This window comes from Gaeumannomyces tritici, assembly GCF_000145635.1.
Source record: "Gaeumannomyces tritici R3-111a-1 unplaced genomic scaffold supercont2.9, whole genome shotgun sequence".
NCBI lineage: Eukaryota > Fungi > Ascomycota > Sordariomycetes > Magnaporthales > Magnaporthaceae > Gaeumannomyces > Gaeumannomyces tritici.
In genome coordinates, this window is record NW_008804553.1 from 353,165 (window position 1) to 373,647 (window position 20,483).

General features: G+C 57.8%; 8 protein-coding genes across 8 annotated transcripts; 4 read left to right on the forward strand and 4 right to left on the reverse strand.

Annotated features, from left to right (window-relative positions):
- Positions 1-157: 157 nt before the first annotated feature.
- GGTG_12578 (hypothetical protein) lies at positions 158-2,301 on the reverse strand (the record flags this gene model as incomplete). Its single annotated transcript, XM_009230479.1, has 5 exons — positions 158-924; positions 1,023-1,432; positions 1,515-1,789; positions 1,853-2,028; positions 2,091-2,301. The coding sequence occupies 5 exons, from the start codon at positions 2,299-2,301 to the stop codon at positions 158-160; spliced, it is 1,839 nt and encodes a 612-aa protein (XP_009228743.1).
- A 1,103-nt stretch (positions 2,302-3,404) lies between these two features.
- On the reverse strand, positions 3,405-4,908 carry GGTG_12579 (hypothetical protein; the record flags this gene model as incomplete). Its single annotated transcript, XM_009230480.1, has 2 exons — positions 3,405-4,650; positions 4,735-4,908. Coding segments are annotated over 2 exons (1,412 nt in total), but the record flags the coding sequence as incomplete, so codon positions are not given.
- A 402-nt stretch (positions 4,909-5,310) lies between these two features.
- Positions 5,311-6,400, reverse strand: GGTG_12580 (hypothetical protein; the record flags this gene model as incomplete). The annotated part of the gene is made up of 2 exons (XM_009230481.1): positions 5,311-6,133; positions 6,261-6,400. The coding sequence occupies 2 exons, from the start codon at positions 6,398-6,400 to the stop codon at positions 5,311-5,313; spliced, it is 963 nt and encodes a 320-aa protein (XP_009228745.1).
- Positions 6,401-6,845: 445 nt separating this feature from the next.
- GGTG_12581 (hypothetical protein) lies at positions 6,846-7,830 on the forward strand. Its single transcript, XM_009230482.1, has one exon. It carries the CDS (start codon positions 6,943-6,945, stop codon positions 7,582-7,584), a length of 642 nt encoding a protein of 213 aa, XP_009228746.1. The 5' UTR covers positions 6,846-6,942; the 3' UTR covers positions 7,585-7,830.
- A 291-nt stretch (positions 7,831-8,121) lies between these two features.
- GGTG_12582 (hypothetical protein) lies at positions 8,122-12,477 on the reverse strand (the record flags this gene model as incomplete). Its single annotated transcript, XM_009230483.1, has 7 exons — positions 8,122-9,010; positions 9,296-9,470; positions 9,549-10,142; positions 10,207-10,397; positions 10,445-10,647; positions 10,733-12,033; positions 12,144-12,477. The coding sequence occupies 7 exons, from the start codon at positions 12,475-12,477 to the stop codon at positions 8,500-8,502; spliced, it is 3,309 nt and encodes a 1,102-aa protein (XP_009228747.1). The 3' UTR covers positions 8,122-8,499.
- A 335-nt stretch (positions 12,478-12,812) lies between these two features.
- GGTG_12583 (hypothetical protein) lies at positions 12,813-14,945 on the forward strand. The gene is made up of 2 exons (XM_009230484.1): positions 12,813-13,290; positions 13,378-14,945. The coding sequence occupies exons 1-2, from the start codon at positions 12,886-12,888 to the stop codon at positions 14,872-14,874; spliced, it is 1,902 nt and encodes a 633-aa protein (XP_009228748.1). The 5' UTR covers positions 12,813-12,885; the 3' UTR covers positions 14,875-14,945.
- Positions 14,946-15,242: 297 nt separating this feature from the next.
- On the forward strand, positions 15,243-17,327 carry GGTG_12584 (tryptophanyl-tRNA synthetase; the record flags this gene model as incomplete). The annotated part of the gene is made up of 9 exons (XM_009230485.1): positions 15,243-15,527; positions 15,625-15,689; positions 15,776-15,869; positions 15,988-16,109; positions 16,172-16,302; positions 16,368-16,451; positions 16,515-16,571; positions 16,633-16,886; positions 16,965-17,327. 9 exons carry the CDS (start codon positions 15,243-15,245, stop codon positions 17,325-17,327), a joined length of 1,455 nt encoding a protein of 484 aa, XP_009228749.1.
- A 1,994-nt stretch (positions 17,328-19,321) lies between these two features.
- On the forward strand, positions 19,322-20,225 carry GGTG_12585 (3-oxoacyl-[acyl-carrier-protein] reductase; the record flags this gene model as incomplete). Its single annotated transcript, XM_009230486.1, has 2 exons — positions 19,322-19,814; positions 19,915-20,225. The coding sequence occupies 2 exons, from the start codon at positions 19,322-19,324 to the stop codon at positions 20,223-20,225; spliced, it is 804 nt and encodes a 267-aa protein (XP_009228750.1).
- Positions 20,226-20,483: the final 258 nt, after the last annotated feature.

A 20,483-nucleotide genomic window follows, 5' to 3' on the forward strand; every position in this document is an offset into this window, starting at 1 on the left:
AATAGCAGAGAACAGTTTGTCCAACACGGCTTGCTTGCTGTGCCGCATAGTCAGAGATGTGATTCCGTAAGCTCTATAAACGCCAGGCAAAAAGCTCTGCCTGACGCGATATGATACATTCAAGGCCTATCCTTACGAATTCTCGGGTTGTATGCATTTATAGGAAGAGGGCAAGACAGCCAAACAGCACCGAGAACAGCGAAACCGCCACCGTGGCCGCGGCAGACGAGTTTCCCGAGCCCTGTCCCTCCCCACCGCCGCCCCTGTCCCCACCACCTCCCCCACCACCCCTCGTGTCGTTGCCGCCAGCACCGCACGCCGGCGCCGAGCCGACCGCGCCCTTTGGCGGACCGCCAAGATCGCCCTGCTCGGGCTGGCGCACCTCGCGCTGGCCCGGCGTCGTGAAGGGCGCCGTGGAGCTCAGGTCGGGCACGCGGCCGAGCAGGACCTCGAGGTGCCTAAAGGCCGCGGCCGGCTGGAACTGCGGCACCATGTGACCGGCCATCTCGATGCCGACGTACGTCAGCCCCCTCTCCTTGTGCGTGACGCCCAGCACGCCCGAGGCCGAGTACGACTCGACGCCGACCTCGCGGTGGTAGGGCACGAAGAAGGGGTTGGCGGGCCGGTTCTGGAACCCGAGCTTGCCGCCCCACGTCATGTTCTGGATCGCGAGCAGGGTGCCGTTGGCGATCAGGATCATGTCGAGGGCGCCGTGGCCGATGATGACGTTTTGCGTCCGGTCGATGACGCCCGGCAGCACCGTCAGGGCCGAGGGCTCCGAGTTGTCGGTGCCGTTGACGAAGACGCGCCGCTCCGAGCAGGGCCTCCAGCGAGAGTTGGCGGGGGCGTGGAGCGCCCGCTTCACGTCTGCGCGGTCAAAGTAGAAGGTCGTCCCGGCTGGTACATAGGGAAAGGATGTAGGGACTAGACCCAACGGTCAGCAAGGGCTTGGCTGTTGGTCAGGGGCTCAGGGGTAGATGTGGGTCATGGGAACAGCAGGAGGGGGACATGGCATAACTCACAGCCAATTATATCCCACAGGATCGGGCAGGTCGCAGAGACTTGGTAAATGTTGAAGCAGGCGTTGATGTCGCTGGCGGCCGAAAACACGGTGTTGAACATGGACTCGCACTGCTCATCGCCCTCTCCAGGGAGCTTAACAGGCAGAGGGCCTGCTGGCGGGTAGCTGAGGCCCTTGTTCATATACTCGGTGAAGCCACAGTGGATATCCCGGCCGCGCAATTCGTTCGAGAACGTATCATTGAACGGGAAGACACCCGGCCAGGCTTTCACAAGCCCCATTACGGTGATGTCCTGCTGGAGGCCTTCCCTGGCGATTGAGGGGTCGTAGATCATCAGGCCGGACATGTTGTAGTACGTCTTGTCGTTGGCGTTGAGCATGGCGTCGGCAATGTATGGGCAGTACATGCCGCTGATTTCTCGCCCGTCGCGTTAGTTAGGGGCTTGTTGAGATATGAATGTGGCCGTTGGAAGGATTGGGAAAGCAGGCTTACGCATAAGACTCGCCCGTGATATACACCTTGTAACCCTGCATCGAAAAGGTGTTGATAAAGTTGCGCCAGAACCCAAGAAACTGCGAAGCAACATCCTTTTCGTTGGTGACGCTCGGTATGCCAGTGCTGTAGCCGGTGCCTACGGGCTGCTCGATCCAAACGACGTTGGTCAAGTTCGTCCACGACCACGGGTTAGACACGGGCCTGAATGTGCCCTTCTGCCAGAAGATGGGCCCATTCTCCTGCATCAGTCCCATCAGAGATGAGCAGCCGGGCTGTGGAGACGACGGGCACTGTTAGCATGGCACCTGACCTGGGGATCATCGATGGGAACCTACGCCTCCGTTCAGCCAGATCACAATCTCCTTCTCGGGCGTCGGGTTCGTGGACGGGAAAAACCAGAAGAAGAGGCCATTGGGATCCGCAGGGTTTTGCGATATTGGCAGGAGCCCCGCGTACGACTCGCCAGCATCAAAGGTGACATCTGGGATGCCGGTGCCATTGACGGCAAATCCTACGAAGTCATCAATTGTCAGCACAGGCATGGTAGAGACGCGGCTCAGGGGAGATACGTACTAGTCGTGTTGGCATTTAGGAAGCGTGGGTTCGGCCTCGACTGTCTTGCGTCATGCCTGTGGCCGTTGATCGCTTGGAACTTGATGTCACTATCGTAGAGGCTTGGCTCTTGGACAATCCTCGGGGTGGCGCCATATGGTACGAAGTTCTTGTACGCAGCCACCGCGCCTAGGAGCAGGGCTGACGAGGAGAGGTATGCTTGGAGGTGCATGGTCGTGGTATTAATGTAAGGCAACGATGATGGATGGCGCCAGATTGAATCTTGTCACCCGAGAGCGAGCACCCAGGTCTGCCGCTTGAGAGGTAAAGAGACAGAGGAGAGGAGGGTTGAAAGGAACGGGGACAAGAGCTCTTCCAGGGACCGCCAAGCCAGCTCGCCACCAATCCATCGCTCCCTCCCTCAACACTATTCGCGGCAGGCAGGTTCGTGTCATGCTATATACAAGCCTATTGATCACCTACACACAGGCACGGCGCAGGAAGGCGTACAGGCGCACGAGGAAGGACCGCATCATCCGCGTCGGCCCGGGGAGGAAGGAGGAAAGGTGAAGAGGAGCCCAGAACGGGACTAGCCTGGCCTGGATGGGACGCGAGGTTTGCATGAAGCGACAGTGCGGATTGCGCGTTTGTCGTCGTCGCCAGCCGGCCACAAGACAGATGTTCAGGGCCGATGGGTAACCCACCGGCGATTGCACGGCTTTGTGTACCAGTGCGCCAGGGTGCTGCAGGGTTATAGCGCCGATGGGGAGTAGATATTGGACGAATCGGCCGACATGGGCCAGAAGCTGCAAAATGGGCTGCATGATGGGATCGCCTCGGGATGCAGAGCACGTAAACCCCTGGCGCCTCATCCGATCAGTAGTCGAGGATGCCCGTTTCGGGACGGTGGCCCCCGTTCGTTGATCAGAGCAATTTGGGGTGGTTGAGGCTAGCAGAGGCTCTTGCAGCTGGCTAGGTTCCGGCATTGGGCGGAAGAGATGGATGGGGGAGAGTTGGATACAGCCTTTGGCAAGGCGTTCACGGCATTTTTGATTTTTGTCAACCCTCAGCACGTGTGTGGGCGAAATGTTGCAGGTGCACGTTGACGGCCGACGCTGCACTTGAGGCTACCTGCGGGTGTGCATGACTGCATTGGACACATCTGATGTAGTAGTACGTGGCCATCAGGACTTGCCGCCCTGATGTAGACGAAAGGGCTGATGGAGTCCAAGATTCGAGTAAGGAAGGAACAGGCACCTGGGACCCCTAACCTGGGACTTCATGTAGGTGTTATATATGCCAGAGATCTCGAAGCATAGACGAAAACACAAATCACGGCCCGGCTACTTTTTGCCCTTCCCGCCACTCTGGCCGGCGGTAGCCGCGGCGGCGGCAGCCTCCTCGTCGGCGACGAGCATGCGCAAGTCCTTGCCCATCATATACTCTCGCGCGCTGTCGAGGATGCGGTCGATGGAGGGCCCGCCCTGGACGGCGTCGGGCAGGTTGTGAGCATCGACGCCGCTGCGGTGGTCCGTGACGCGGTCCTGGCTGTAGTTGTAGGTGCGGATCTTGTCGCCGCGCGTGATGCGGTCCTTGGAGAGCACGCTGCTGCGCATGCTGGCCGCCTGCTCCTCACGCTGCTCGCGCCGCTGGGCCGCCACGCGCGACCGCAGGATCTTCCACGCCTCCTCGCGGTTGCGCTGCTGCGACCGCGAGTCCTGCATGCTCACCACGGTGCCCGACGGTAGGTGCGTCAGCCGGATGGCCGACTCGGTCTTGTTGACGTGCTGCCCGCCCGCGCCGCGCGCCCGCATCGTCTCGGTGCGGACCTCGGTCGGGTCGACGTAGAGGTCGCTGTTGGGGTCGTCCAGGTCGGCCGACGACGAGTCGTCGCCCGCCTCGCCCGCCTCGGGGAACGACGGCAGCACCCAGACGGCGACGGCGCTCGTGTGGGTGCGCCCCTGCTTCTCCGTCGCCGGCACGCGCTGCACGCGGTGCATGCCCGACTCGCCGCGGAACACGTCGTAGGCCCCGCCGTGCTGCACCTCCAGGATGGCCTCCTGCAGCGGCATCTCGCCGTCGGAGCCCTTCATGTCGCCCGCGCCCTCGGCGAGCTCGTACGACACCACGCGGCTGCGGTAGCCCCGGCGCACGCACACGTTCTGGTACATGCGGAACAGCTGGTCCGCGAAGAAGCGGCCCTCCATCCCGCCCGGGCCGGGCCGCAGCTCGATCAGGCACGGCATGTCGGCGAAGGGGTGCCTCGGGGTCAGGGCGGCCGACAGGCGGCCGCCCAGGGCGTCGAGTTCGGCGCGCGTCGTCTCGAGCTCGTCGCGCGCCAGGTCGCGCATCTCGGGGTCCTCGGCCGGCGACGCCACCAGCGCCTCGAGCTCGCCGATGCTGGCGCGCGCCTTCTCCCAGGCCCCGAGCGCGGCCGCCACGCTCGCGATCTCGCCCGCGCGCTTGGCCTTGGTCGCCTCGAAGCCCGACTCTAGCGCGGCCTTTAGCTGCACATGCTCAGCCGCGAGCGTCCGGGCGCGGAGGAGGAGGATTTGGGGGAGGCCTCCATTTCCTTCGGTTGCTAGGGGTTTCGTGCCGCCGCTTCGTTAGCCGTCGCCGTGGCAGTCGAGGGGGGAGGAGGGCCTGGTTTCGGGTTGAGTCCTACCCGTGCTAGCTTTACGGATTAGCTGGAGAAATGTAGGCCGCGGCGACGATCTGAGACATCGTCGGCAAACCCATTGCGCCAACAACATGATCCCGCATTCACGTTTGGCCTCCTGCTTAGGCTCTACTGGCCTTTTTGCATTTGACTTTTTTTCTCCCTGCTCTGACCTCATCAGGTCCAATCCGTCGTCATTCACCAATCAGGTGGGGTGCTCGTCGACAGCCCCACATGCACATATTGTGAGCGTGTGCCGACTGTTGCCGACCACCCTTTTTGGAAGCACCTGCGAGCTTCGGAGGAGAAGTGTTCTTCTTAACCATTAAGCTGGTGATTTTCTTGGCCGGTGCAGTTTCCTTTTTTGCTGGTGCTATTATAACCTTCTTGGCAGAGGCTGTCGTCTTTTTCGCTGGAGCGTTGCTTTTGACTGGTTCTGTGTTCTTCTTTGCCGGTGCCGTGCTCTTTTTCGCTGCGGGTCCCTCGTTTTTCTTGACCGGAGCCCTGTTCTTCTTTGACGCTGGAACCGCGCTCTTTTCTTTCCCCAGCAGCCTTCTTCCTAGCGGCCGGGGAGCACCTTTCTTAGCCCCAACCTTGTTTATCTTCTTTGCGGTCCTTTTCCCCGCTGTGGGCGTCGCTGCGGTTCGGAATTTCCCCTTTGTTTGTTTCTTTGGAGAAGAGCACCTGTCTTCTTGACAGTGACCTTCTTGCCCTTGACACCCAGAGAGGCCTTCCTCTGGCGATGGCCTCTTTACCCTTCGTCACAGCTGCTTTTCCCTTTTGCACGGGACTCTTCCCTCCTTTGGGGCCTGACGAGGACACTTTCTTTCCCGTGTTTTTTCTTGCCATGGGCAGCAGATGTTTTGGTCTTGGCCCTCCCCTTTTTCGCCGAGGCTTTCTTCCCTTTGCCAGCCGGGATGTCTTCTTGGCTGTATCCTTCTTGTCCTTAGCTACTGTGGGACGCGTCTTGTGGGTGTTTCCCTTATTGCTCTCCGGCGGGAAGGTGGTCTTCGCTTTGTTGCCATCCTTCCCCTTGGCAGCAGCAGTGCTTGTCTTTTTGGCGGTGCCCTTTGTACCCTTTGCCTGAGAGGTGGCCTTCGACTTGCTGCCCTTCGTTCCCTTGGGAGTAGCTGTGTTTGTCTTCTTCGCGGTGTCCTTGCCTTTCCCCGCGGGGGTCGCTGTATGTTTTCCACTGCTCTTCTTTGCCTTCTGCGTCGCCGGGCCGGAAGCCTTGTTAGAGCCTCCAGTCTTGCCTTGCTTCCCTTTAGCAACAGGGTCGGTGCTCTTCCCCTCACCCCCCGTCGCAGCCGTTGTCTTCTTGGCGTCGCCCTTCCCCCGCTGTGGTAGAGTGCAAAAGCCCCACTGGGGGATCTCGCTGGCAGAGCCGAGATGGCCCTGCAGTGCTCTTAGTGCGATCAGCAAGGCTGATTGTCTTCTTTGGCCTGGGCAGATCCCAAGCGATAGCCTCTCCGTTCGGGCCTCTCAGAGGCGCGCCTTGGTATTTTTCATTGAGCCCTTCCAGCGGGGCAGACGTGCTCTCCCTCCCCGTTCTCCGCGTGCTTCCGCCTTGCGGTGCCGGTAATGCGCTGGGGTTTCCGGGGGCGGGGCCGTTGTTGGGCTGCCGGGCGGCAGCGGCAGCCTCCTGCTGATCTGTGGCCTTCTGCTTCTTCATCTGCTCCCAGTGATTCTCGTTCGGTCTAATTGCTAACCAAGGTTGCCCCCTATGAAGGTATCTACACATCTACTCGAAGATGCATGTCTGCAAAGGTTCTAGTGTTATGTTGAGTATAGTCAGGAATAACCCCCATAGCATGCATGTTAAATGGCCCTGAGTGATATCCCCGATGGGTACGGTTGCTTTAGGCTAGAGCTGTAGTGTAGCTGCCCAGCTGGATATCCTATCCCATGGCTCTTCTGCTGGCTCAATGTCTTGCCAAGAGTAATCCCAGCACCCTCTTCTGGGCTCTGCCCCGTTCAGCCGCCCCCAAATGCAATACTTGGTGTGTGCATTGGTTACACAGCCACCACCTACAGCTAGCCCCACCACCCCTATGTAGGTAGCCTGAAGATTACATACATGGCCGGCGATACCCATCTAAGACTCTGAACTTTCTAGACAGTCACCGTGACAGGGGATACAAATTCATTTTCGTCAAAAGTTTCGACGGCCCGCGGGAGGGGAGAAGAACAACAAAACAAAAAAAGCGAACAAAAATGGAGGGAGATACAAATCGGGCGGAGCCGGAAGGTAGCATTCTACCCGTCTTCGTCGTAGCCGACGTTCCTAGCTCTGTTCTCGACCAGCTGCTCCAAGACGACGCCATATTCCAAAAACGCGAGTCCTTGCGCCTGCACATCCTGGGCGCCGAGTCTGCCGCCGAGCTCGAGCGCGTCGACCAATACACCGAGAACGGCAAAGAGCGCTCACGGCCGCCTATGGTTGCTGGCCACGCTGCCGGCTCGCCCTTTCTCGGCTGGGACCTAACCCGGATTAACGAGTGGTTTGTCACAAACATCCGGGCCAAGGGCGCGTACATCTGGACGGGCAGCATGTTCCTCGTTGTCGACAAGTACAGCGAGGCGACGGGCACTGTCGGCGTCGTTGAGGCCGACGCCGACCTGGTACCGCCCAAGGGCCCCGGCGCGGAGGTGGAGATGCGTCGCCGGAGGGAGCAGGCGCGCCTGAAGAACCCAGAATACGAAGGGGACGAGGACAACGAGCCCGAGAATATCCGGTGCACCTTTGCTGTGGCCCGCCAGATCGCCACCATCGTAGAGCTGGGGGTACAGCCACTGTATGAAAATCGCGATCCTAACGTCGTCTGGTCGGAATCCGAGATTCCGCTTCAACTTTGAGAGGCTGGCAGGTAGGGGATGGGTGTCGTAGTCGCGGCTTTTTCTTGTCAAATTCCATATATGGGACCTACTGCGAATGAGCGGACGGCAGCCAGCCCTAGAAACGGTGGCGAACCTCTTGTTGCTAGGTCCAGAGGGGCATAGGGAGCCAGACAGGGTGATGCACTACATAGACCAAATGTCTAAACTGACATGGTACTGCCAATTGAATCGTCAGGGGCTTCCTATGGTTGCATTCCTATTTCGTCCCCTGCGCATGCCCTAGCAAGCCGCAAGGGCATGACTGGAGTTTCTGTTGCTGACTTCCTTTCCTGTGATCTTTCAATCATTGCTTCAGGCTCATGGCCTAGGATAAATACCGGGTTTCCTCCGTATATTTCATCACAGATGCCTCCGCGTGAAAGGGGCTTGGCCCCAGCACGGGAGTGCGGACAGCCCTCGACAGCGCAGTAGTATTTGATTCCTCTTATATGGGTGGTGTCGATGATCCGGGTGTGTCTGGATTCTGAACCATACCTCACAGCATTCATATTAGCACGCGAGTGTTCTGTTGCCAACCCAAATAAGGGGCTATGCGCGAGAAAGGGCTTGTGGATTGTGGGTAAAGAGCACGTAGTCCTTGCATGACTGAAGTCTGGGGGGCAAAAATATATGGTGACATGCAGCCACTGCCGACGCAATTAGAAGTTGACGGTGCCAATACGACTGATGAAACTTTTGCCGCCAATTCCGGAATTTGGGTTCTAGTACGAACGGAAGGCTCTTGAAAGCCATTGCTTTCTGACCAGGGGTTTGGAGATAGTAGCTGCGTGGGCACTGATATACAATTGTGTCTACCCATTTTCTCTCGCCCGCCTCTTCCAGAGCCCGAAAGTTGGCCTGCGTCGGCGCTTTCTCTCCTCTGGCGCGAGCCTCCTATGCCTCCTTCCAGGCGCCAGCTTCTTTGGCCGTCCGGTCAGAGGCGCTAGTACCGGCCTTGGGCTCGGCTACTGGCGCAGCCTTGAAGGCCTTTTCTGTGGCCTGCTGCTGGGCGGCATTTTGGACGGTTGGGATGGGCGAGGCGGATGTGGAGAATATGTGGTGAGGATAACCGCTCTGCTGGGCCTGCCGAGCGTACGCCCGCGTATGATATGGCGATGCGTGCTGCCGCGATACTGAGGGTGAGGGCTTGCTGGTCGTGTGGTATTGTGTTGGAGGGTAGCCGCCGCGTCGGAGGTTGCTTACGCCAAAAGTCAGACCCGGGTGATTGGCCGATATGTTGGCGCCAGGACGAGCCCTGGGCTCGGCCGCCGGCGCAGCCTCGGAGGCTTTTTCTATGGCCTTCTCCTCTACATTTGCCTGGGGCATGTATCCGGTGCACTCCTTGCGCGAGCGGACGCACTGGGTACATGCGGGCCGCTGTTCGTCACATTTGATCTTCCTCTGTCTGGCCAAGCGAGAGCTGTTAGCAAACTGGGCACGCCATCAGGTGAAGCCACCGGGCTAAATAAAAAACAGGAGAATTAAGGAAGCAAAAAAGAGAAAGAAAATCAAGGTTGGGCTGCAAGCTCTATGCCATAATGATTTTGAAAATCTTGTTTGCCTGAAGATGTGTGTGTGTGTGTGTGTGTGTGCTTTTGGTTGCGCGAGCCATTTCAGGCAAACATTATTGGACAGCAACCTTGATGATTGATGTTTAATCGGTAAGGGACGTCATTTCAAGAAAACTTACCTGCAGTTTCTGCAGCCCGTTTTGGTCTTGGGCTTGGTTGTTCGCATCCTTTTCACCGGCGTCTGAGGCGCTTCAGTGGCACCAGCCTCGGTTTGGTCCTCACGCTCGGGGTCGGCAAACGTAGAAACCTCGGCTTCTCGTTTCGAGGCCGCTTCAGCGGGTGATTTAGCCCGTGCTATACGAACCTAGCTGGTAACCTTGCGGTTTTCGAACACCTCCTCCATAACCTCCAAATCTGCATCTCGACGGGCACTTCTGGCATGTTCTCTGCCCTCGAACAGCTCGCTAGAAGCATCGGTCGCGGAGCCAACTGGCGGCGAGGGGATGGGAAGGCCCTGTCCACGAGGAGATAGATCAAGGTCGCTGGCCACCTCCTGGTTTGGGCCAGAAGGCGACTTCTGCCTCCCTCGGTACTGCGGGCCATCGATGACATAGGCAGGGTTAATAGCGGCCATTGATGGAGGACGCAGCGGCGACGCGTAATCATAGGCAAAGCTAATAGCGCCCATTGATGGAGGAGGCTGTGGCGACGCGTCTACGGGCTTCACTGTATACCTATTTTGGTTTGCGTCACTTCCGTCGGCGTGTAGGTTCGAGTTCTCGCTAACAACGCTCTCTGTATCTTCGGCCGCCCCTTTTTTGAGTTTGGCCTTGAGGTCAGCCGCGAGATCGCCGTTATCGTCTTCATCCTCGCTCTCGTCGTCGAGGATCTGGGTGAAGTCCTCAAACTCCCGGATCCGACGTAGGAAGCGGGGCTTGCGCGTTTCCTGCCACAGAATCATTGGTTGCTGAAGAGTCCCACTTGCAGTGCTGGTATCAACTGGTGTCGTGGTTGCTCTAGAGTTGCCTATCGAATCTTTCGTTAAGGAGCGGCTAAACCATTCTTTGAGTCCCGCATTGTAGTCACGCACTGGCGCCTGTGCCTCCGCCATTTTTTTTGGTGCTGCTCGGGCTGTGGGCTGCGTAGCCGTAGATGCCGCCGCTGGTGCCGCTGGTGCCGCTGGTGCTGGCGGTGGCGCTGATTTTGGTGGTATTTGTGACAGTGGTACGGCTGTTGACGCTGCTGGCGGTGGTGGTGGCGATGACGGTGCTGCCGCCGCCGCTGTTGTTGTTGCTTTTCTACCTGCAGCGATAGACGCGTCTTCCAACCCCTGCAAAGTCTCCGACGTAGTGTCCTCCTCCCCAGAATGTTTTCGGGCGGGCTTTAGGAGCTGTTGCTGCTTGGACAGCTCCTGGTCCGGCTTGGGTGATTCGCGGAAGGTCGACTGCAAATTTCCCCCCTCACCATGCGCTTGGCTAGCAATCCGTATGTCTTCCTCGAGTGTCATGCACTGAGTGGCGTAGGCCTGGCCCTGTTGAGACCTCGACTATTAGTTCTGACAAACAAGAGCCCAAGTGCGTGGGCCATCACTAATGTAACAAGGGGATGGGACGGACTAGAGATTGAAGATTTTCCTTCTGCCTCGCGCCCTTTGTTATTGCGAGCGTTTGGCCAAGGATGTCCATGGCGCTGAGATACGCTTTCTGAGCGTTCTTAAAATCTTTTGCATCCCTAAGCCCAGCGGCAATGCCTGCCTCCTTGGTGGCGATGCTCAGCAGCGCGAGCCGGCGCATCCTTACTGATGAGGATTCACCATCTTCCTCCTCATTCAACTCAGCCCGCTTTTCGAAGTCACGGAGCCACTCGCCTGCCGTTTGCGGCCGGGCAGATGAAGGTGCGCTACTTTCTGCGTGCTTCAATTTAGCTGCCGATTCGACTGCTTCGTCTTCTAGATCCTCTCCATCTGCGCTCGAGGAAGGTCGTGATTGGTCAGAGTTGTCGTCGAAATCCAGCTGCGAAGGGATGGCAGCAAGCGAGACTTCCTCTAGATGCGCTCCTAGATGTTTTGTGATGGCGAGCCGGCCGGACCCAGTCGGTTCGAGACAGAGCTGGCAGCTGAAGGACGCCCATTCGGGATCCAGCTTGTGGTCGAGAGCTAGGTGGGAGGCCCAATCCTGGCGAGTTTCAAATGGAGATTGCGAGGAGGGGCATGCCATGTCGAGACATAACCAAGGTCGCAGATCCTCGAACAGATGCTTCTTCCACATGCTGTTGCTTGTGATAGAGACGACTTTTCCGCACGCAGTACACGAAAATGGTACACCGGCCTTTGCTTCAGCTGTTAGAGGCGGAATCTTCACTGACTGGCTGCCCCTTCCGCCGTATGACATGACCGTTTCGGCGTAGGATGTGGTTGATGGAAGAGAACTGCCAAGGCCGGAATCGTTGAACTTGGAGCTTGCTGTCTCGGACTGGGCTGGAGCAGCCACATACGTGGCAGCGCTTTCGCATGTTTCTCTTGCATGCTGACATCTGAGGTACCGCAAGTAATTGGCCTTTCCCAGCCACTCGACGAGAGAGACGTCCGCCTGAGGAAACCTGGCGCCAATTTTGTGACTGTACACGCTGTCTGGATGCCAATCAAGAAGTCGATCCGCAGGTGCTGCCTGCTCGATATCAATCTCCAAGATAGGATCCTTCAGCAGATGATCCAGATCCGCGAGACATGTAGTGTCTATTTTCAGATCCTCGATCACATCGCCGATGGTGTCCGAGCTAAGGTCAGCAGAGGAGCTATCGGAGAAGTCATCGCTCTGAACAGACTGGACGACATCTTGAAGCTCCCTGAGGAGATGGATGCCTTTGGAGAGAGCGGGGGCCGAGGTACCATGCCCTGTGAGGGCAAGCGGGATGAGCCCTGGATGGCAGATGTGTTAGAATCACAATGAAATCTTTCCTTGAGTATGACGAAGGGGTTTACGGAAAAGGAAATGGCGTCGTTACGCTCGATCAGTGTGCTACTGATACTTGTCAACAGCTTTAGAATCGTATACCGGAGGCCCTTCGACCTGTCAAAAACCTCGTCGAACTTTCCCGCTGCGATCCCGTGGCCGTCGGACCAAAGCCTGAGGCGGCCGTAGCTTCTCTCGAGGCTGGTATAAGCCTCGCCTCCGTTTAGAGCCTCCCTCTCCTTGGAGATGGCTCTCAAGGTCTCTCGGAAAACAGCGATGCATTCGGCGCAAAGCCTACCAACGAGGCCGCTGCGGTGGTCAACGACATCCCCGTGGCATAATTGGGCGAGGTACTGCTGGACGATTGATGGCGATGGCTGGGATGCCTGTACGGCATGTAATATATCCATAGCTTCGGCCTCGATCGTGAGGCAATCTTGGAGCGATTCCAAGCGCTAGCAATCGCGAGCAAGTTTGGGGGGGAGAAGGCAGAGTCTCGACTGCAAATTGCCCCAGGTAATCCCGAATACATCGGGCAGCTGACACTTGGCGCAGTCCGCCCACCCAAATGCGCAGTCTGCTCAGCCCCAGAGATCGATTGGACGTGATGAAGCCGGAACCTCAGCAGCCTTGGTGCTCCTAGTGGCTGTGCATGACCCCGCGGTCTCGCTCCCCGATATGTGGCTGGCTTGGATTCCTCTGGCCGGTCAGGCTGGCTGATTGCCTGTCACCCCAATATTGTACCGGTTAAGCATCTCGTTCAAGCGACATATCCTGCGAACTCCCAAAATTCATATCTCCGTAAACAACATCTAGCAATGGATCCTCTCTCAATCACCACAGGTGTCCTAGCACTGCTTGGCACATGTATCAAGGTTTACATCACGGTGGGCGAAAAGCTCAAGACATTCCGCCATTACTCTCCAGAAGTGAGGAGGACTGAGACGAAGTACTTCTACCATGTCCAGAGCTTCCGCCACGAGATCCACCTTCTCCTCCTCCGGAACGCCTGCCCTGATGACGAGACGGCAATTGAAGAGATGCTGAGCGATGCCGGACATCCGGAATGGCAGAACAGACTGCTGCAAGAAAAGATTGCGCTTGCACTTGGAAAGGCGAAAGAGGGGTTGCTTAAGGATGTTATTGAAGACATCAGAACCTCTCTGTCGGAGCTCCAGGACCACCTGAGATGCTTTGACTCTTTGAAGGCAGACCAGCATCAGGTACGTAGAGCTTTCCTGCCTTTCTAATAGTTGGAGAGAACACCCTCCGGCGACCAGATGGAAGCCAACAAGAGACTTGCAATGCAGGGAGAAAAGATTAAAGACACTATCAGGAGACTGCGAGATCGGGCCAAAGTCGCTTGGAATAAAAGCGAGGTTGAACAAAAAATCGAAGACCTCCGCGACTCGATCAAAACCCTTCGATGCCTCCGAGAGCAAGCGGCTGAGATTTCTGTGCATACGCGGCCCTGCGGACATCTCACGGGGATCCCTCACGACAACATCGTCGGAAAACGGGACAGCATTGCTGGACCACACGCAGGCCTCAGCCTGGAGCAAAGGACAGAATATGGGCAATATGGCCCCGTCAGGCGTGCATCAAAGGCGTTCCACAAGGCGCTGGCGCTTACCTGGTCCAAAGCCCCCGAGTCCACGCAAATGGCCCGTCCCACGCGACATTCCGTCAAGCTCTTCTTGGACGCGCGTGCCGATGGCGACGTCCAGATGGACGTGGCCGTCATATGTTACGGCCACAACCATCTCGTCAACCCAGTCATGCAAGCCAGCCTCGCAAGGCTGCGGATCAAATCCAGGATGATGTTTGATCGGCTGGACTCTAACAGCGACACCCTGGCTGATGCAAAAGACGAGTCTGCAGTGGTGCATCCACAAAAGCGCCGCAGGGTTCGCTTTGCCGACGCACCCACATTACCGTCGCCAACTCCCTCGCAGCTGCAAGCAGATGCCCCAGAGCAGGACGTCAGATCCAACAGTCCATTGCGGATTCATGACATTTGCTCTGTCCTGGGTCACTGTTCCCTCCCCAAATCTCCCTGTTCGGCAGACTGTCTGGGATACATCGACACAAGCGATCAAGAAAACTTCAGACACACCTTTTACAACGCACTGGGGAACAAGACGGCGCACGACCTCTTTTGGTCAACTTCGGGTCCGGATGCCCTCGTTTCCATGAGGACAGTCCTCTCCAGCCCAGCCGAGACCTCGCTCTCCCTCCCAGACCAGCTCAGATTAGCGCGCAACCTCGTCACGGCCGTGCTGAAGTTCCACTCCACCCCATGGCTCGGAGAGTTGTTTTCCCTCAACGACGTCTCGTTCTTCAAGATAGGCCAGAGCATGTCGAGCTACCTGCAGACTCTCCATGTCGGCTTCGAGTTCAGCAATGCGCCGCAGCACGCGCCGTCACTGCTCGGTCCTGGCACCTGCGGTGACATGGAAGGTGTTGTGCAAACCGCACCCACGCCCGACTCCACGGCCATAGAGGATGACATGCTCAAGTATGGCATCCGCAACCTGACGCTGTGGAGTCTTGGGGTGATCTTGTTGCAGATAGGAATGTGGCGCGAACTCGTCGACACGAATGATGTACTATGCGTCCGGAAGCTATCCACCCAAGGATCTTGCGTGCTGGGACCCAGATACAAGGAGCTCACCAAGAAATGTTTGAACTGTGATTTTGGGTTTGGCGACGACCTATCGAAGCCGCGCTTGCAGCAGGCCGTGTTTAAGGGAGTGGTTTGCGAGTTGAGCGAGATGATTAGGAGTTTGGACATTAACGACGACTGAACACCCAAGCTAGATGGATGCTGCAGCACAGCTTTTAATACCAGTGAGGTTGCCAGTGAGGTGTTTCCCGACCTGTCTTGCTCCAAGCCGCAGTGACGTCCAAAGTGGGTGACGGGAAGAATTGAAGCCACTTCGACCCACCCCCGCCCCGGAGCTCAGCACCCCGCAGCTGCGAAAGAACCCCGCCAAAAATCAATTGACTCAAACGCGCAACACGTCACCCGAGCACCAGCCGACGACTGCCCTCCTGACTGCCTGACTCCCTCGGCGCAAATTTCCTAAGGCCACGGCCGGCCCGAAAACTCCCAAGAAGAGGCCACAACGCCAAAATACGACCCGGAAAACCACTACATACCATCGCGGCTACAATGGCAGCAGCAAACATCGTGGTTCCGACGACCGAGGAGGGCCAGACGGCGCCCGCGGCGCCCGCCAAGGGCGTCGAGCAGCAGCAGAGCGTGGACCCCTGGAACGTCAGCGGCGGCATCGACGCCGAGGGAAATGTGCAGGCCATCAACTACAACAAGCTTGTCGAGGAGTTCGGCACCAAGCTGATCGACGCCGAGCTGCTCGAGCGCTTCGAGCGCGTCACCGGCCACAAACCGCACCGGTTTATGCGCCGCGGCATCGTCTTCTCCCACCGCGAACTCGACGTACGAGTTCCTCCCTTCTCCGATACTATGCGGGCTCGCAAACAAAACTCGGGGTGGAAGGGAGGACAGGCTGACTGGGTTGCGCTCGGGGCTCTAGGTCATCCTCGACAGGCACGAGCGAAACGAGCCCTTCTTCCTCTACACTGGCCGCGGCCCCAGCAGGTACTAAGCATTTCGAGCCTTTACTGGGATCTGGATATCCCGCCGGATAAATTGCTAGAGCCGGGCTGACCGTAGTTCTTTCACAGCGACTCGATGCACATTGGACACACGGTCCCTTTCGAGTTCACAAGATGGCTGCAAGAGGTCTTCCAGGTGCCCTTGGTGATCATGATGACCGACGTAAGCATAAAGACTGCCGTTCTGGGATGTGAGGATTGCAAGACGCTAACCAATCGCAGGACGAGGTATGTGGTTACTGAAGCCGTACGAGGGCTGTCGCTTGCTCACACCTAGGTAGAAATATCTCTTCAGCGAGAAGAGGACAATCGAGGAGGTCCAATCCTACACAAAGACGAATGTCAGGGACATCATCGCCGTCGGCTTTAACCCGGAAAAGACATTCATTTTCTCGGACTACGAGTGAGTGCAACCACGGCCGCCACCTCCCTCGACACCACCAGGGTAAGCTGACGTTTCAACAGCTTCATCGGCGGTGCTTTCTACAAGAACATCACAAGGTTGTCGAAGCACATCACATATAACCAGGCCAAAGCCATCTTCGGCTTCAATGATAGCACAAATATCGGCAAGATCCACTTCGGCAGCATCCAAGGTAAGTCTGCCGCACAATTCCCCTCACAATATGTGCAGTCGATACTGACCAGCTACCACGCTCAGGCGCAACGAGCTTCGCATCGTCTTTCCCTCACATTTTTGGGGATGACGAGAAGATCTCAAGCAAAATCCCCTGCTTGATTCCTTGTAAGATTGCACAAATAGTATGAGTGCTCGATCGGCGAGGCGTGGTTGCTGATGCTGTCGCAGGCGCCATCGATCAAGATCCCTACTTCAGGATGACGCGCGATGTGGCGTCGAGGCTAAGTATGTCGACGATCAAACGTGAGACTTTGCACATGAGGGGCACTGGCTAACGACTCCAAAGAATTCGCCAAGCCGTCTCTTATCCACGCGCGCTTCCTTGACGCTTTACAGGGCCCCGGGTCCAAGATGAGCGCAAGCATCGACACGTCGGCCATCTTCATGAAGGACACGCCGAAGCAGATCTTGAACAAGGTCAACAAATACGCATTCTCAGGCGGCCAGGTCACCGTTGAGGAGCACAGGGAAAAGGGCGGTGACACTACCAAGGACGTGCCGTACCAGTACCTTACCTTCTTCCTTGAGGATGACGAAGAGGTCAGTTATACGTACATGTGAAACGGCGCCTATTATATTCATGTCGATTTATGGCTGACTCTGGACATTAATATCTAGCTCGAGAAAATTAGGGTTGAGTACAGCACGGGCAAGATGCTGACGGGCGAGATCAAGCAGAGGTGCGCGGAGGAGCTCCAGAAGTATGTGCTAGGCTTCCAGGAGCGGCGCGCCAAGGTGACGGACGAGGTTGTGGCCGAATTCATGAAGACCAGGCCACTGAGTCTCAAATGGAACACGGCGGGCCTCGGTACAGAGACCAAGGATGGTGCCGAGGGTGAGGCCGCCGGTGATGGGAAGATGACCAAGAACCAGCTGAAGAAGCTCGAGAAGGCGCGGCAACAGGCGGAAAAGAAGGAGAAGAAGCAGGCCGAGAAAACGGCTGCTGCAGGCGCACCAGCAGCCAAGGAAGAGGCCAGCTAGAACTTGGTGGATTGCGCGTCCTTTCTGCCGAATAGACGTCTATTTCGGGTCCTTGACAAGGGACGGTTGGTCCTCTCAGGGGTAACCCAAGACCAAACCTCTTTGCGGGTTAGGGTTGGATGGGCGATCCAAGGTTGGGGTTCGTAGAGCCCGTCTTTGGCATCCATGACGGGATTGATGGAAACACCATAGACGCATCCGCCCATCTGCTTTCAACGAGCGTTGACAACCCTACGTAATGTTTGGAGGGCCGACTAGCCGGTCTAAACCCAGCTCTTCGAAACGCTTGGGGATTTGAACGCTGGCAATCCGGCGCCGCCATCATTTTCTGGGTCGCTCGGATGTGGCCCTGGCGAGCTTGAGCGAGTCACGTCAGCCTTGGTCCCATCTCAAGGCTCTTCGTTGAGGCTCTGGGCGGCTGCTTCCCCCGTCGGGTTCGGGGCTTAGGCCAACATCACTCCCAGCCTTTTCTTCTGCGTGGCATCCCATCCCATCCCAACTTTGACCAGGGATGGTGTTCAAGGTGCCTGATCCACCAAACTGGGACAATTTCCCGCCCGCCGGGTAATTGCTCTGCCTTGCTTTGCGCCACCCTTTTTTCCCCCCCAACTCCCGACATTAGAGGTTCTCGCGCCGAACCACAGCCGATGCACTATCTTCACTGCCGAAGATCCCTATCATGAACGAGTCACTATGGCAACGTACCTGTGTACCTATTCACCTATCCATCTGGTATTCACCTACAGGTATCCAGCACCATTTAATGTCTTGGCCACCTATTGCAATTCCCGACGTGGTGCCTCTGGCTTGGGTGCCACTCCTGAACCCAAAGCATACAAAGTCCCTGACTCTGCAGCTTCCTCCACTTGAGCCTCGAAGTGCCGCCCGCGACTCCACCCGCAGCAAGCTTCCCCTCCGCCGCTGGCGCCAGCAGTTGGAGATGGGCGATTGATTTTACCCGACGGGAGATTCGTCTGACCTCGCAGGATGAGGCGGCAAATCACTGAAATTCCCCGCGGAAGCTCGGCCAGGCTGACCTGGTAACGCCATCTGCACCTGATATGCAGCTTGGACAATCGGGCTGTTGTTCTGTCATACGGGCCAATATTATAGGTACACGCCTACCACCGACCTAGCCAGCACCCGCCAGATCCTGCTCGACTGGCCATCCCGGGCGGAGCTTGGCTGTTGCCGCTGCAACCGGACGAGGTTACCATCGGGGCAAGGGAGAAACGGAGAAGAAGAAAAAACAGCAGTGGATGGACAGTAAGCCAGCCACTACCAGGTCGGTTTCTACAAGTCCCGCCTATGATCCCCGGTTTCTGGGCGGGCCCTGCGTGGGAATCCGCCCCCCCTCCTACCGAAGTAGCCCCTCGCCCACACGCACATGCGCACACCCCCGCGTACGCATGTCCCGCCGGCCCGCGCGCGCTCTCGGATGGCGGATGTCACGATTTGTCAATCCCGAAATATCCGCCTGTCATTGGGAAACATTGAGGGCGGGAGAAAAATAAATAAAAACAAAAGCACGGGAGAAAAAAAGGGGGACATCTACCGCCGCGCGGGGCTGGAAGAGTCATGCCCACGCTGATGGAGACAGACAGGAGAGGGGTCCCCTTCTGACAGCCAGGCGGCCGTGCCGAAGGGGAGGGCAATAACTCCGGTCTAGATATACTACGGGCGCGGGTTCTGCCTTTTTTTTTCTTTTCTCTCCGAGCTCGGTTTGCTTTGTATTTATAATGGTGTGACACATTGCCCCCTTACCCCCTTGCCCCTCGACCCGTCAACTGATTTTCCATCCCTCCTTTTTGGAAGCTCTGTCGTCCCCGTCCTTGTCAGGCCCGTCCGCCTGCAGTCTCTTTGCGCCCCTTCCATCTCGCATCCAGCAAATCCCCTTATAGGCATCACCAACACAGGGGCACGAAATAATTATCGAGGCCTACATACCACACCCACCTACCCCTACCAACAAACACCAGCGCAAGGCGAAAGCCATGGGCTCGATAGCGCAACAGACCCCCCAGGGGGAGGCGGCCGGGCCGCTGGCAGGCAAGGTGTTCGCCATCACGGGCGGCGCGAGCGGGATCGGGCTGGCGACGGCGCAGATCCTGTCGCGGCGCGGGGCGACGATGTGCATCGCCGACGTGGACGCGGACGCGCTGGCGGCCGCCGACAAGCAATTCTCTAGCTCCGGCGCCGGCGCGAGGTACGCCTCGGCGCGGGTCGACATCTCGCGGCGCGCCGAGGTGGACGGCTGGGTCGAGGGGATATTCGCGCGCTTCGGCCGGCTGGACGGCGCGGCCAACGTGGCGGGCGTTATCGGGCGCGTGCACGGCAAGACGGCCGTGGCGGACATGGACGACGCCGAGTGGGACCGCATCCTGGCCGTCAACGTCACGGGCACCATGTACTGCATGCGCGCGCAGCTGCGGAGGATGGCGGACCGCGGGTCCATTGTCAACGTGGCGTCCATTCACGGGCTGAAGGGTAGGGGATGATGCCCCTTCATAAACCTCCTCCCCACCCAGGTCTGCAGAACTCGGGAGACATGAGAGAACTAACCTCCTAAAAAAAAAAAAAAAAACAGGCTTCGCCTACCACGCCGCCTACGACGCCAGCAAGCACGCCGTCATCGGGCTGACAAAGGCGGCGGCGCTCGAGGTGGGCGACCGCGAGATCCGCATCAACGCCGTCGCGCCCGGCGCCATCTACACGCCCCTGATGCAGAAGAACTGGGACCTGACGGGCAGGCCAGCCGACGCGCCCTTTGACGACCCGACCGCCTTCAAGCGCCAGGGCTCGGCCGAGGAGGTCGGCAACGTCATGGCCTTCCTGCTCGGGCCCGAGAGCACGTTTGTCAGCGGGAGCGTGTACTCGGTCGACGGCGCGTGGCTATGATTTTTTTTTTTTTTGATTTGGTGCCCTTTTATTCTTCTGCTCCTATACTCTCCAGTTGTAATCGCCTCTCCTTACGGCCCATGGGCTCCTCGTCCCGACTACAGACATTCATCAGACCACCCGAGCCCCTCTTTGGATGCCAAGGGAGAGAGTCTATCCGGGAGTCGCGTCGATGTTGATGACCACAGCGAGCATGTGCATCGAGTTCAAGATATCCTTGCTGCGTTTGGGAGTTTATGATGAAATNTTCTGTGATTG

Coding starts and splice junctions, on each gene's coding strand:
- GGTG_12581 (XM_009230482.1), top strand. CDS start 6,943: ATGGAGGGAGATACAAATCGGGCGGAGCCGGAAGGTAGCATTCTACCC.
- GGTG_12583 (XM_009230484.1), top strand. CDS start 12,886: ATGGATCCTCTCTCAATCACCACAGGTGTCCTAGCACTGCTTGGCACA. Junction 13,291..13,377: donor TGAAGGCAGACCAGCATCAG/GTACGTAGAGCT, acceptor CTTGCAATGCAG/GGAGAAAAGATTAAAGACAC.